At 42.2% G+C, this 13,150-nt stretch overlaps 2 protein-coding genes across 3 annotated transcripts; both read left to right on the top strand.

Moving 5' to 3' along the window:
• The first annotated feature begins 1,150 nt into the window (after positions 1–1,150).
• vsig8b (V-set and immunoglobulin domain containing 8b) lies at positions 1,151–8,281 on the top strand. 2 transcript variants are annotated; one of them, XM_019862837.1, is made up of 8 exons: positions 1,151–1,370; positions 1,724–1,788; positions 3,819–3,988; positions 4,115–4,313; positions 4,454–4,609; positions 4,688–4,810; positions 6,480–6,618; positions 6,689–8,281. In XM_019862837.1, exons 2-8 carry the CDS (start codon positions 1,728–1,730, stop codon positions 6,927–6,929), a joined length of 1,089 nt encoding a protein of 362 aa, XP_019718396.1. In that variant the 5' UTR covers positions 1,151–1,370; positions 1,724–1,727; the 3' UTR covers positions 6,930–8,281. The 2 variants fall into 2 exon arrangements, with proteins under 2 accessions (XP_019718396.1, XP_019718397.1); XM_019862838.1 differs by having other exon boundaries at positions 1,153–1,370; positions 3,839–3,988.
• Positions 8,282–9,769: 1,488 nt separating this feature from the next.
• Positions 9,770–11,039, top strand: tas2r202 (taste receptor, type 2, member 202). Its single transcript, XM_019862855.1, has one exon. It carries the CDS (start codon positions 9,896–9,898, stop codon positions 10,874–10,876), a length of 981 nt encoding a protein of 326 aa, XP_019718414.1. The 5' UTR covers positions 9,770–9,895; the 3' UTR covers positions 10,877–11,039.
• The last annotated feature ends 2,111 nt before the right edge of the window (positions 11,040–13,150 follow it).

Here is a 13,150-nt window from a genome sequence, read left to right as displayed (position 1 = left end):
TAATGCTCATCGAGCGTAATGGCCCAGAACAGCCTACGTGGTTCCACCATGGTCCTATCAGACCGTCTGTCCGTGAATACAATTGCCAGGTCGAGACAAGATAATTAATCACCTGCTGACGAAACAGTCATCCAGAACAACATTCCACTCCTCTTGACATTTGCAGAGTCGCTCGCGGTCACATAAATAGACAGATTTAACGATGCGTCCCCCCACCCGTGAAGTCTTCATGATGATCAGGTGGGAACACGAGAGAAATGTCTGTGATTCCTGATGCACTGATCGAGCTTCCCACTGAGCGTTACTAATTTGTTCATCTCCTTAATGAACATTATTGCCAGAATCACATTAAGCCGGCACTCCGCTGACTTAATGACTACCGCCATGCTCACTGCTCACGTCCCCGCATGCCGCTCGCTCTCATGTGATCGATAAGTTCAACTTAGTCTTTTCATTTTGGCGTCATCGGCCCCAGTGAGTCGGAATGTAGCGTCGTATCAAGCATGGTTATGTAACCCGTGGCACCAAATCATCAAAGCTCCGGTAAATCATTCACGGATGATAAGAAGTTGAGACTGGATGATAAGTCAAACAAGAAAACAAGTGAGTTCCTTGATTATGAAGGAAAGGCTTCATTTGCCGCCCGAGTGCTGCAGATATTCTGGGATGCGCGCTTGTGTCTCCTTGGCACTGAGGTCGCGCGCACACACACAAACATCTCACCGTGTTCTGTGTGCACACTGACAACAAAGCGTATTCATAAAAAGGTGTGTCAGGAGGGTGTGTTGTGAGATTGTAACTCTAAATTGTTTACTGTCTCCTCCTCGAAGAATTTACAACCTGTCTCAAAATTCCCAATGCTGACCGGCACACGGTCGAAAATACAAAACAAAATTGAGTACAGAAATCATTTTAGTGTTCTGGCTCCCCTGAAAGACATGCAGAACTTCGCTGTGAAGGAAGCCGTTAAAATCAGAAGGCGCATATGAGCGCAAGAACTTGTGCTGCAACATAGTTGTGTGCGTGCACAATGCCGTGGCAGGCAGTTACTCATCTCTGCCTTCGCCGCCTGCTCAGAATGCATTTATAGACAAGAAGACAAATCAAACTCATTTCAAACGCTGCTTTCTGATTCATGGTTTTGATTAGCATTAATAATTTAGTGCTCGCTATATTTTACCCCAGTATCAAACACAAACCTTTCTTGGATATGAGCGTGGGAGTGGCCACGAGCTGCCCTATGGACAGAGAAGGTGTGTTCACAGCTGAGTTTCATCTGACAGCTAAATCAGCACACTTCACCAGAAGTGAACCACTGCCAGGCCTTACACAAAACAACATTCATTTTGGAGTGCTTTCTGTCTTCAAAGGTACGGTAGTGATCATACAATTATTCTTTTTTTTTTTTTTTAAACCTTTCCGAAGCCGCTGCAGAATATAACACACTATAAAGAGCCTGTGTTTACCTAAGAGGCAGTTTGTCTTACTCTTGTTTGATTAGTATTGCGATTCTGGTTTATTCTGGCTTCTAGAAGTAAGACAACAAGGCAGGAGACTGCTTGTAATGAGGATTCCTCAAACACAAGAAGAATTTCTTAGATGTCAACTGAACCTTTTAGAGAGACGCATGACGAGAAAACGTGAAATGAGTGACATATCAGGCATGGAAATGTACCATGAGGATACTTTTTAAAACTATTTTCCCACTTCTCCCTGCGCTCAGGTTTATGATGGAGCCGGGGCTGAAAATGACTGTGTTTTTTCTGGTAACTGTTCATCTCAAGACAGGTGAGTCAGATGATTTTTCTCCTCAAATTTATGACCCTATTCTATTTATACAACTGACTGGTTTTCGAACAATGACAGGCTGATTAGGCCCTGCACAGGAACACCGAATAGTTGGTAATTCACGCATCTGGACATCTAATAGTGAAGGCAGCATCGACTGCATTGCAGATGTGCAATGAAGCATGTAGGTGCAGTATCATGTCGCAGGACGTGCAGACCCCCTTTGTTGCTCTTTAATAACAATTAGGTCAGCAAAGAAAAACAAGTCCAAGCTTAAACCCTCAAAGTCTCCATATTGCATCATCTCATTCATTTGTATATATTCTGAATAAATTGGTCCAGCGTGCCCGTTGCCTGGCCGATCCCAGTGCGTTTGAATCCCGTCAAGTCTTTAAGTAATTGCATTCTGTGACAAGTTTAGCTGCCTCTGTGCTCGTACAACACATCATCTTGAGACGACAGCATTTTGCTCAAAGCGGGCCGAGGTGCTTCTCGAGCTGTAAACATTTGACTGACTAATCTGAAAGTTTACCCAGAATGCCTTTATCACATTTGTCACTTTCAGGCTCTAATGAATGACTCAGTGTACTTTGTTTGTGGCGATAGCATTAAGGTGCCTTCGGAGTCTTTGTGAGGAGATTTAACAGCGAGGGGTGTCAACAGAGGGGCTGGTTGGATTTATCAGCATTCTCCATTAAGAAATTTAGCCAAGGTTGAAAGATCTAAATGGGAAAATGGGGCGAAGATGAATGACAACATTACAAGTTTAAATATGCTGAGTGCCGTCGTCTCTGCCTCCATAAAATGTTGACTTAAGATGCGGACTGTGGCTGCGGGCTGTACGAGAGCAGCTCACATGGGGTTTTTTTTCAAGAAATTTACCCGCGATGGTTATGAAGACCGGACAATATGAAGAATGTATGTACGGAGATGGCATAGGTTATAATGTCACGAAAATCCTCCGACAAATCTTTGAATGTTTTAGTTTCAGTACGGAGGCCAATTATTTTCAGAGCGGCGCTCCGCTCTTTTTAGGAGCGCGGGCCTTGAGCTTGAATGCCATTAAGAGAAAACTGTCATACATTTTAAAGAGATTCTCTTGCCTTCTCGTTTTACATCGCTGTTGGTTTTGGCTTCTACAAACTGTAGAACAAGAATTGTATTTCACGGCGTATAAAGAAATCCGCCTAATAGCGATGACAAAAACACTGTCAATTAAAACTATTGCATATTTCTCTGTAGCAATAGTTTTCATATGAATATTGTTTTGACATAGTTTTTCTGCACTCTTATGTAGAAATAAATACATACAGGTGGATTTCATTCAAACCAGTAAAACAAAATTTCTCAGAAAAACTACCGGTATTTTATTTCAGTAGTTCAAGTCAAAAAGTGAAACCTATATGCCAATGGAAAAAAATAAAGTCATGAAATATTCTACTCTGCATGTAGTGAATCTGCATATGATACAATTTTAACCCACCTTAAAAAGCACAACCCACTATTCACCGCCTCAAGGTTATTCCAAATGATTTTGCGGACAATTTTTGTACAACATTCTGAGTTATGCTTACGTGATTATTTGATCAAATGTTCAGACTGTGAATATATATATTTTGATATAGTAAAAGAGTAGTAGGACAGAGACTGAAAAATACCGCCCGAAACCAATTTCAAAGTACCACATGAGTAGTTCGCAGGCCTCTTGGAATAGCTCACTAATAATGGGACAACTGTAATTTTCCAGGAATGTTGTGGTCATGATCTTTTCACAATGTGAACAATTGCAGACATTTACAGGAATAAAATATCTATAATTTGGATATTGTCTATTTTCAAATTATTATGGGAAATTATTCGTGTCTTCACATGAATTTAATTAATTGCACATTGTAACACATAATACTTTGAAATAATTGCGGCCAATATGGATTTTTTTTGAGAGTGTAAAGTGTCAAAATGTCTGCTACCTGGACGTTCTGAATGACAAAATGAGCCTTGAGTTGTTTCAAACTTGTATGAACACACAGATGTGACACGGGCCATGCAGGTGACATCCACGGGTCCGCAGACCGTCCAGAAGGCCCAGGGTGAAAACCTCCTGATCGGGTGCACCTACACCCCCGGGCTCCAAGATACTGGGGAGCTGGACATTGAATGGTCCAACGTCAGCCCAGACATGACGCAGAAAGACAAACTGGTAGGCGTACTATGAACACAGAGGGGGCGGAAGGTTTTGTGTCTTTGCAACCATCCAATGTCATGTTCTAACTTTGAGCTATGTTAGTAGTAAAACCTGCTTTCCTCTTTCATGTTTGTTTATCAGATCTTGGCCTACACCGGAGGGCGTATACTCAACTATGACCCCAGCCTCTCTGGCAGGCTCAGCTTCGTAGGCGACCCCAAGCGGGGGGACGCGTCCATCTCCATCACCGATTTGAGGCTTTCTGACACGGCCACCTACCTGTGCAAAGTCAAAAAAGCGCCAGGTGTCGACATGCGGAAAGTAACTCTTGTCGTTATGGGTGAGGAAGAATTCTCCTCAACTGGTTTTACCAGTAAATTTACTCGCTTCTCACTCGAATGGAATGTCCTTCTCAAGCTGTCGTCACGTTCTGTCTCCCACTTCCCAATGGCACTGTGATTTCCTTTTTTCTCTCACCAGTTCCCCCGTCTGTGCCAAAATGTTGGATTGACGGCAAGGAGGAGAAAGGCAGTCCGGTCACTCTCCGCTGCAAATCGTACCAGGGATCCTCTCCTCTTACGTATTCGTGGAGAAGAGAAAGCGGCGGTGCAAAACCACCTCTGGCCGTGCCTCTAAGTAAGACACTTTCTGTTAGCTGAAATGCCAAAGCATGCTGCCTTAATTACATGTTCCTCTGGGATGTCTCTTATTCAGACACACAGAATGGGGAGTATTTGATCAAGAACCATTCAGACAGCTATGCTGGAAGTTACGTGTGTGAGGCCAAAAACCCTGTTGGCAAAGCTCAGTGTAAACAGGCACTGCAGGCATACAACCGTAAGTAAAGGAGGACATCAGTACTAATTTGACTTCCTGAACCTATCAGGAACATTTTACAATCCAAAAATGCTGCCTTTTGATTCACTAGTGAAGCTACTTGAAATTTAAAACGGCTCTCGAGTGTCTCAAAGTGATATGCTTTTGTCATAATACTCCCAGGATAACGAACTACAGCAGACTTGTACTCAAATTTGTGTCGTGCTGAGCTCCGTGCATTCGAGAGGGCAAGTTTCATGCAAGTGAGCGACCGGATATTCTGTCCTGTATACTATCGATGCCGAACATGGATTTCGTTACCATGTTAACCAGGAAGTGGCGATAAGGGTAGTTCATACACCGGCGCCTCATCAAATATAAATACACAATCAGCAACTTCATCAAGCAATTAAGTACAGTATGTGCCACAGGATAACGCTGTTAGCGGACGCAAATCAGGAGATCAAACAAAAGTCAATACGTCTTTGCTTGCCCTTCAAATTTGATGTGATAGCAGGGGCATCACATTTCATGATGTCTCTTGAAAGTGACTCTGGATTTTCACCCAGCATAGCTGATCGCATCGCGGGTGGATTTTTTTTTGGTGGTGTAGGGGCAGTTACTTGGTAAATAAGCAGGACAGAAGATCGGTTTACTCTGAACACATTTTCTCGAAATAGGCTGATAGCAAAGATTACCGCGACTCGGTTGTAGGGCTTCAACAAAAGATTATTGCAATCATCGATGAACCTGTTGATTATTTTGTTGAATAATCACTGAATCAGATTTTTTTTTCTAAACATGTTTTCATTTCGATCGCTTTAGTCCAAAAACGGGACATTTCAAACTGACACCGTAGAAAATGTAGCAACATAAATGACTCATAATTACGTTATGGGTTCCTTAACATGTCAGAAAATAGGCAAATATTTTGATCATTGTATTCCAAAGTAAAAGCAAATGTTTTATTTTGATTCAACACAAAGATGATTGGTCTGCTTATATGGAGGGCTACGGAAACCGTCTCGTATTCCCTTTTTATAAAGCTGAAATTGCAAGCATTTGGATCATTTTTAATTAAGAAACCCGTCTATATGATCTAAACGGAATGACAAAAGGGTAACAGACAGGTGAATCATTAATCTGATAATCAATTACATCATGTAATTGATTATCAGATTAATGATAATGTAATTGATGATGTAATTTACATGTCAATTGAGTCAATTACTCATGCATCTACCGCACTGAAAAAAAAAATACTTGATTTTCAGTTGCAAATGATTATGCACATGAATAAATGTGTTAAACTCATGCAGGTCATTTGTTTTGAGGAAAACACGGGAAAATGATATCGGCTTACCGTATTTTAATCTCGTGCAACCGATGTACATGTTCCACTTATTTTTTTTCAGTGTGAGTTGTTTAATTTTACACTTGATAGGTGGGCAGGCACTCCAGAGACCTATTTGTCAACAAGCAATTCAAATATTGTATTTTCCATAGTATATCCCCCCTTGACTATTGTTAATTTTATACGACTCAATCAATACGAAGCATGATTATCTTTTTCACATCGTCTCTTTTATTGCATCTCATTGGATTGTGCGCAGCGGTCATCATGCTGTGGCTATTCAGAGAAGGACATCTGACAAAAGCGTGTCGAGTAAAATGACATCCTGTCTTCCAGCCACCAATCGAGTGGGCGTCATAGTCGGGGCTGTGATCGGTGCTCTCCTCCTCCTCCTCCTCCTCTTGCTGGCCATCTGGCTCACGGTCTGCTGCTGCCTCAAGTTACGCTACGAGAAGGAGGTTGCCAATGAAATCAGGTATCGCAACGGAGAGCATATTGAGAGCATTCAGTCGTATTCTCTGAGTGAGACTCGTGTGTTTCGTCAGGGAGGATACCCGTGCCCCAGAGAGCCGCGCCTCCAGTAGGAACTCCAGTTACCGCTCAGTCCTGGGCTACCGCACCCACCAAGGGGTGTCCTACAGCTCGGTGGGGAACCGCCTGATCAGTGTCAATGAGTCCAATGGCAGCCACCCCAGCAACAGTGACAAGGGGTCAAAACAAAGCGCTTCAGTGAGAAAGCCCCTTCCGCCACTCAAATACGACCATCGCTACGGTTACCCCGTGTAACTACAATTTATACACAATGGACTTCTGGAATGAAGCGTTAAAAAAAACAAAACTTTTTTATTCAAAGTGTCAAAAAATGTTTTTACTTTAAGTGTAGATCTTGGAGAAACTGTTGCCTTGACAAATGGTGCCAAGCAGCCTCTTAAACACAACCGTGAAGGCATATATTTAATATGCAGATACTTGCAGGACTTTTGATAGAATCGGACCTCATCTATTCGACTGGACGTCCTCCATGATGCACTGTCTATGTTTTGTGTTCCCGTCAGTGTGGTAAACATCTCAATATGAAGTGAATGTAGCACAGATTTATGAAAGTTGTAAATAACAAATAGTTTGTATTATGCTTGAGTGCTTCCTTTTCCATTGCCTAAAGCTAGTTCAGTGCATTTTGATCAATAGGTATAAGCACAATAAAATAATGTTTTAACTAACAAGCTCAAGAGCGGAATACTGTGCTGTCTAGATCTCATTTTTGGTTCCCTGACCTATTCGCTCAGAGTTCCAAGTCGGATATAATGAACCGTCAGAGATGACACTTTACCCCTTTAAAAACAACCGATTTGGGAGCGTCTGGGGCAATGCATTAGCATGCAGATGTCATTCTGCTGTAAACAAATTGCCATCTAAAATTCTGATGATGTGCATAAACAAGGCCAGACAGTCGCTTTCCCCTGGCCTTGTATTTGCCTTTTGGAAAATTTCATTTGCACAGCGGCGTGTTGCACCACTGTCTTGTTTGCGTTTGTTTTTTTGCACAGCAACCGGTCAACTACTTTTTAGTCTAATGGCTAGTTTGGGCACACACCCTCAGGTTCCACCCGGTTAAGGCAGTCAGTACGTTGCTTACTGACCATTTTCTCTTCAAAAGCTCTTCATTTAGCCTCATCACGTTTCTTTGTATGTTGCATTAATAATAGCTGCAGGAAGGAGGGCACACGAAGACCATCAGTGACAAATTCTGCCCTGGGACAGCTTTTAGACAGCCGTGGTGGAGGAAGAATCTTTTACTTGAGTGAAAATCCCAAGCCACTAAAATAATGCACGAATATGAGGACTAGTACTCTTCTATGAATGTACTGTATATCATTACCGTATGTATACCTGCATGTGCTGAATATACTGTACTGCTTTGCTGTATAGACAATGTTGTATTGTACAGTATTCAGCTATAAATGTTTTTGCCATTGGATTAATATAATTATACTATCATCATAATTTAGGGTTATTATTATTATTAATAATAATAATAATTTAAATAGAATTTAATCAATTGAAAGCATGTCCGATTGTGTGATAATTGACTGCAGATGCGTTGTGTTGTGTGCTGTAAAATAAACAGCTGTAAACTAGCATGTAGAAGGATGGGAGCCATGTTTTGGGGGTTCGTTGCTTAGCAGAGGTGTAAATCAAAATACATAAATAAATATAGAGATAAATTAAAGGGGGCGGGACGGTGTCCAATGGTTAGCACGCCCGCCTCACAGTGCAGAGGTCCAGGGTTCGATTCCGGCCTTCCTTCCTGTGTGGATGGATGGTTGTTCGTCTACGGGTGCCCTGTGATTGGCTGGCAACCAGTTCAGGGTGTCTCCCGCCTACTGACCGAAGACAGCTGAGGATAAGCGGATCAGAAAATGGATACATGGATGGATGGATGGATGAATAAAAAGTCAACCTCTATTTCATAGACCATGGGTATTACGGATAATTTTTGGAATGTGACCCCGCCATAAATAAGGGAATGTTCGGAATCAGATTCATTTAAATTCCAAACAAGCCAAAGGATTCCATTTTGATTTTCACCCGAATCACTGTTCTTGTTTTTTTCACTTAAAGTCCACTTGAACACTGTGTTCGATATACTTATTTAAATGTCCCTCTTTTCTGTTTGCCCAATTTAAACGGTAAAAGGTGCGCACGTTGGAAAGAGAATGGTTTCAGAGATTGAATGTGCACACAGAAGCACGTCCTACAGTAATGAAGCCAGCAAAAAGTGTTGAAATGAAGACAAGGGCTTGCAAATATTTGCCTGGCAGTCTCAATCAGAAAGCTCATTTCCTTTTAATTTCACTCTGTGGTGGTATATGACTTTTAAATGGAAAAAGCTCAGGGCTTTCCCTTCTTGATTTTTTTTTTTTCTATTTGGAAAAAAAAAATTGAGAACCGGAAACTTTGCTGATCAGGAATTTACCTTCCTGTCAGTGCTTTTTGTGAGGGGGGGAAAAACCCTGAGGATATCAATTTCTTGTGAAACGTGATTATTTATTGTTTGACTATTTGTGCAGGCAAAATAAGATTTAAGAGATGACAAACATGTGTGATTCTTCCTACCACTCAGTCAGAACTGCATTCACTTCCTCAAGGTGATAGAAAGGTTATGTGCTTTTTGTAGCATGCAAATAGGAGTGTGAGTGTGCGGACTGGTGTTTGTAAATATGTGGCCTGGCTGCAGGAATATGCTTGCATGAGAAGTCCCACTTCGCCATCAAGGCGAACTGATCAAAATACAGCAAAGTCACAGGATCAATCGCACTGAACACATATCCTGTGCATGCCGTGTGAATGCAAATACACCCTTATCACTTCCTGTGGTCACGGCTGATGCAAATCGCATGTAATGCTCGGACGTATAAATCTCTGTCGCTCGCGGAGCTTCACCTTGCTGCGCGTGTCCTGCAGACAACTTCAGGTGAGGATTAACACTTGGATCAAGAAAACCAAAGATGTGATTCTTCAGACAGAGCCAAAGGTGCTGAAAAGGATTGTGAGGAAAATGTAAGAAGAACTCTTGAGTAGAATTGAAAGTGACAATTTAAAAAAAAAAAAGTTTGACCCAGCCACTGCATTTTCAAACTCCAACAGAAGATTCGGACTTGGCCTATAAAAGAACGACTAAACAAGGGGGCAGATTGTTACTGCCGTGGAATAAATGTGAGGAGTTGGAGAGAAAGAGGGAGCTTCTCATCATGCTTGGGGCAAACAAAATGTCCATGTGGCTCTTGACGGGCATGTCGGCTGTCACCACGGTGTTCTTTAATCTCTACATCTTCCTGATGAGTGTGTTGAACTCCAAGCAGAAGAAGCAGTGGAGCCCCAGCGAGAGCATCATCGTGGCTTTGTCTTTGGCAAACATCACTCATCAGCTTGTCTGCTACTTCTGGATGAGCATGGACGAGGTGGACAGCAAGTGTCACATCGCTCAGATGCCCTACACCGTCATGCTGGTCATCACCTTCAGTCTCAAGTTCACCATCATGTGGGACAGCAGCTTCCTGACATTCTACTACAGCACCAAGCTGGTGAGCACGCCCAACCAGTGCTACACGCACATCCAAGCCACCATCATCAAGCATGTAACACTTGCTGTGTTCCTCATCCCGCTGAGTGGCCTGGGGACCTGCATGCCCATGCTGGTGGTCTTCCACGCCGTCAATGACACCAGGGAAAACAAAGACTGCGGGGTCTTAATGCCCGACACGAGGCCCGGAAAGATTTACGAGGCCCTCTATCTGATCCTTGCAGATGTGCTGCCGGGGATGTTCATGGTAAAATGCTGCATCTCCATTAGCGTGCACCTGGCGGTGCATCTCTGCCGCATGAAGGCCAGCACCAACGGCGCTCATGTCCCCAAGTTGGGCACTCAGATGAGGGTGATCCAAATGGCTCTCTCCCTGGTGGCCGTCTTCCTCCTCTTCCTCATGGTCGACCTGTACGTGAACTACCAGATAGCCGTGCATCACGAAAACGCCATCACGCTGACGTTATTCTTCACATCCATCTATACCACGGTTTCTGCCATGGTGCTGATCTACGGGAAAAAAACACTTTGGAAAGCTCTGATCCATGATTTTAACATCTGCATGGATGCGTATCCATGTTTGACATGTCTGAAGGTGCCTGAGCAGAAGCACCAATCCGCTCGCTCTCCCGCAAGGATCAAGAACTGAAGGACCAGTTTATTAGTAGCAAATATTTACACTATAATCCAGTGATTCCCCGACACTCCAGACAACATCACCTAAGTCGTTTGGAATTATTATTTATTTATGACAAATAATGTGTTTGTTTATCCATCTATGCCAGCATTGTATAGTGACAATCAGAATCATTTTAAAAAATCACTAGCTGGCAGAGGGTACAATTCACCATTAACTTATTGCGAGCATCGCATCTGTGTGTTCAGCTAAACAGGCCCAAATTCTACATAGTGTAAGTCAATTTGTGAAGAATTTGAGACAAGATCATTATTTTATTCTTTCTATCTATCTATCTTTCTTTTTTGGTTTCTTTGTTGGGTGGTGTGCCGTGACAATTTTGTAATGCATAAAAGGTGCCTGAGCTCAATAAAGCTTGCAAAACACTGTGATAATCCAATTGTGACTTGTAATTGAAACATATTCAAGATTTTGTATTGTCGTGTAAGCATACAAGTACTGAGAAAGTCAAGCTCATTTTTTTTTTTTTTGATAGCCCTCAATCACGAAAGGGTCTCAAAGGGCTTCATCAGGCCACAGTTGACAAATCCCCTGACCAAAATCCCCAAGAGCGGAAGGTAAGATATCAAAAACCCCATGTGGGGAAAAAAATTTGAAATCTTGAAAAGAGTGGGCAACATTTAATGCATGATATGGTGCTATTCAACGTTATCTAGAACAGCATGAGGGTCCTGCAGGAAGACACCTTTGCAGAAGTGGGTCCTCCTCAAAACTACGATCAGCCGTAAATTACACACATGGTAAAAATCTCAATATTATGCAGGCTTTTATAGGTCAAACTTACAAAACAAAAGCCAATTAAAAAAATGTAAATCGATATTTGAAAATATGTTTCGGGACACAAAAGCCCACCTCTGATAAAAATGTGTGCTTTACCGGTGTAATGTAACCAGTGTCGTATCAGCGAAGAAAATGGACTTCAAAGCTTTTTAGTTTATAGAAAGTTTCTAGCAGAAATGTTTTCTATAAATGTACTTCTTCAAGATATCCAGCGACTGAAAATATTCACACTCACAGCATTTTCTGTTTATATCTTGACTTTTCAATATTTACTTGAGTTACTTGATCTTTGCTGGCACAGTGAAACATTTGGCGAGCAAGTTTCAAGCTTGGCTGGAGACATTTCTGTTTAAAGTTTACCTGTTCTCCTGGCGCTTGTGTGGATTACCTCCGAATCTTGCGATGAGAGTTTTGATTGATCTGAAGCGTTTCCTGCTGGGCATCAGTTCAAACAGGTGGTGGGCAGGGTGAAATTGGTCCTTCGTGATCTGCTTTCTGCAACCAACGGGGGGGTTTGAACTTTTCCGGGGGCAAGGCGCAATAGACCTTTAATGTTTTGGACACTTTTTAGGATCGTTTGGAGAGACTGGAGAGCTGCTGCATTTGAAATAGAAGAAGAATAAGAATAGGAAGTAAATATTTCATTGGCGCATAGAACTGAAGCACAAGCATAAAACCTTTCCGGCGCAAGACGCAATAGACCTGTAATGTTTTGTGCAATTTTTGGGATGGTTTGCAGAGACTGGAGAACTGCTGCATTTGGAATGGAAGAAGACGAATAGGGGAGCCCAGATATTGTCAACACAGTCACTATCTCTACATTCTCTCTCTGATGCGCACTGAAGGCTTGACGCCATGCTTCGTGAACGTGCGAAATGTATGATTTGTATTCGACAGGAATATCCAAAATGAATGTCATTTCAAAGTTTAATCACTATTGCATTAATCAATAAAAAGAAAGGACTGCAATATCTCACCTTAATGGGTCTGCTGTTTTTGTCTCTTTCTCAGTCACTCAACCATAAAATTAGGTACACGTGTAAATAATGCTAATGAAGTTTTGATTGAAACTGAAGTATGGTATTCATTTCACAACATGTTTATTGTGGTGAGTGTCGTTTGCAGAGGTCGACGGTTGTGTATTAGATCTCATGAGGTTGTGTGAGGATATGTTGTAAACCACCTTTTGCCCAAAGTCGGCCGAGATAGGCTCCAGCTTCACGGGACCCTGAGCAAGATGAGCGGTAGGGAAAATGAATAGATAGATGGATGGATGGATGGATGGATGGATGGATGGATGGATGCATCTAATTGCCTGTCACTCCATATTTGTCTGGGCAAAAAAAAGAGTTGAGTTCTATTACATTAGGGCAAACAGTGAATGTGTGATGAATATTAAGAAATGATGTGTCGGCGCATACTTATTTTTGCTCTGTGTATGCATGT

Source organism: Hippocampus comes, unplaced genomic scaffold (assembly GCF_001891065.2).
Source record: "Hippocampus comes isolate QL1 unplaced genomic scaffold, H_comes_QL1_v1.1 scaffold147, whole genome shotgun sequence".
Classification (NCBI taxonomy): Eukaryota; Metazoa; Chordata; class Actinopteri; order Syngnathiformes; family Syngnathidae; genus Hippocampus; species Hippocampus comes.
This window is presented reverse-complemented; position numbering and strand designations above follow the sequence as displayed.

Bases quoted from the DNA above. Each gene is read 5' to 3' on its own strand.
- vsig8b (XM_019862837.1), top strand. From the start codon at position 1,728: ATGATGGAGCCGGGGCTGAAAATGACTGTGTTTTTTCTGGTAACTGTT. The intron at 1,789-3,818 runs GTGAGTCAGATG...ATGAACACACAG, and splicing joins AACTGTTCATCTCAAGACAG to ATGTGACACGGGCCATGCAG. The intron at 4,314-4,453 runs GTGAGGAAGAAT...TTCTCTCACCAG, and splicing joins AGTAACTCTTGTCGTTATGG to TTCCCCCGTCTGTGCCAAAA.
- tas2r202 (XM_019862855.1), top strand. From the start codon at position 9,896: ATGCTTGGGGCAAACAAAATGTCCATGTGGCTCTTGACGGGCATGTCG.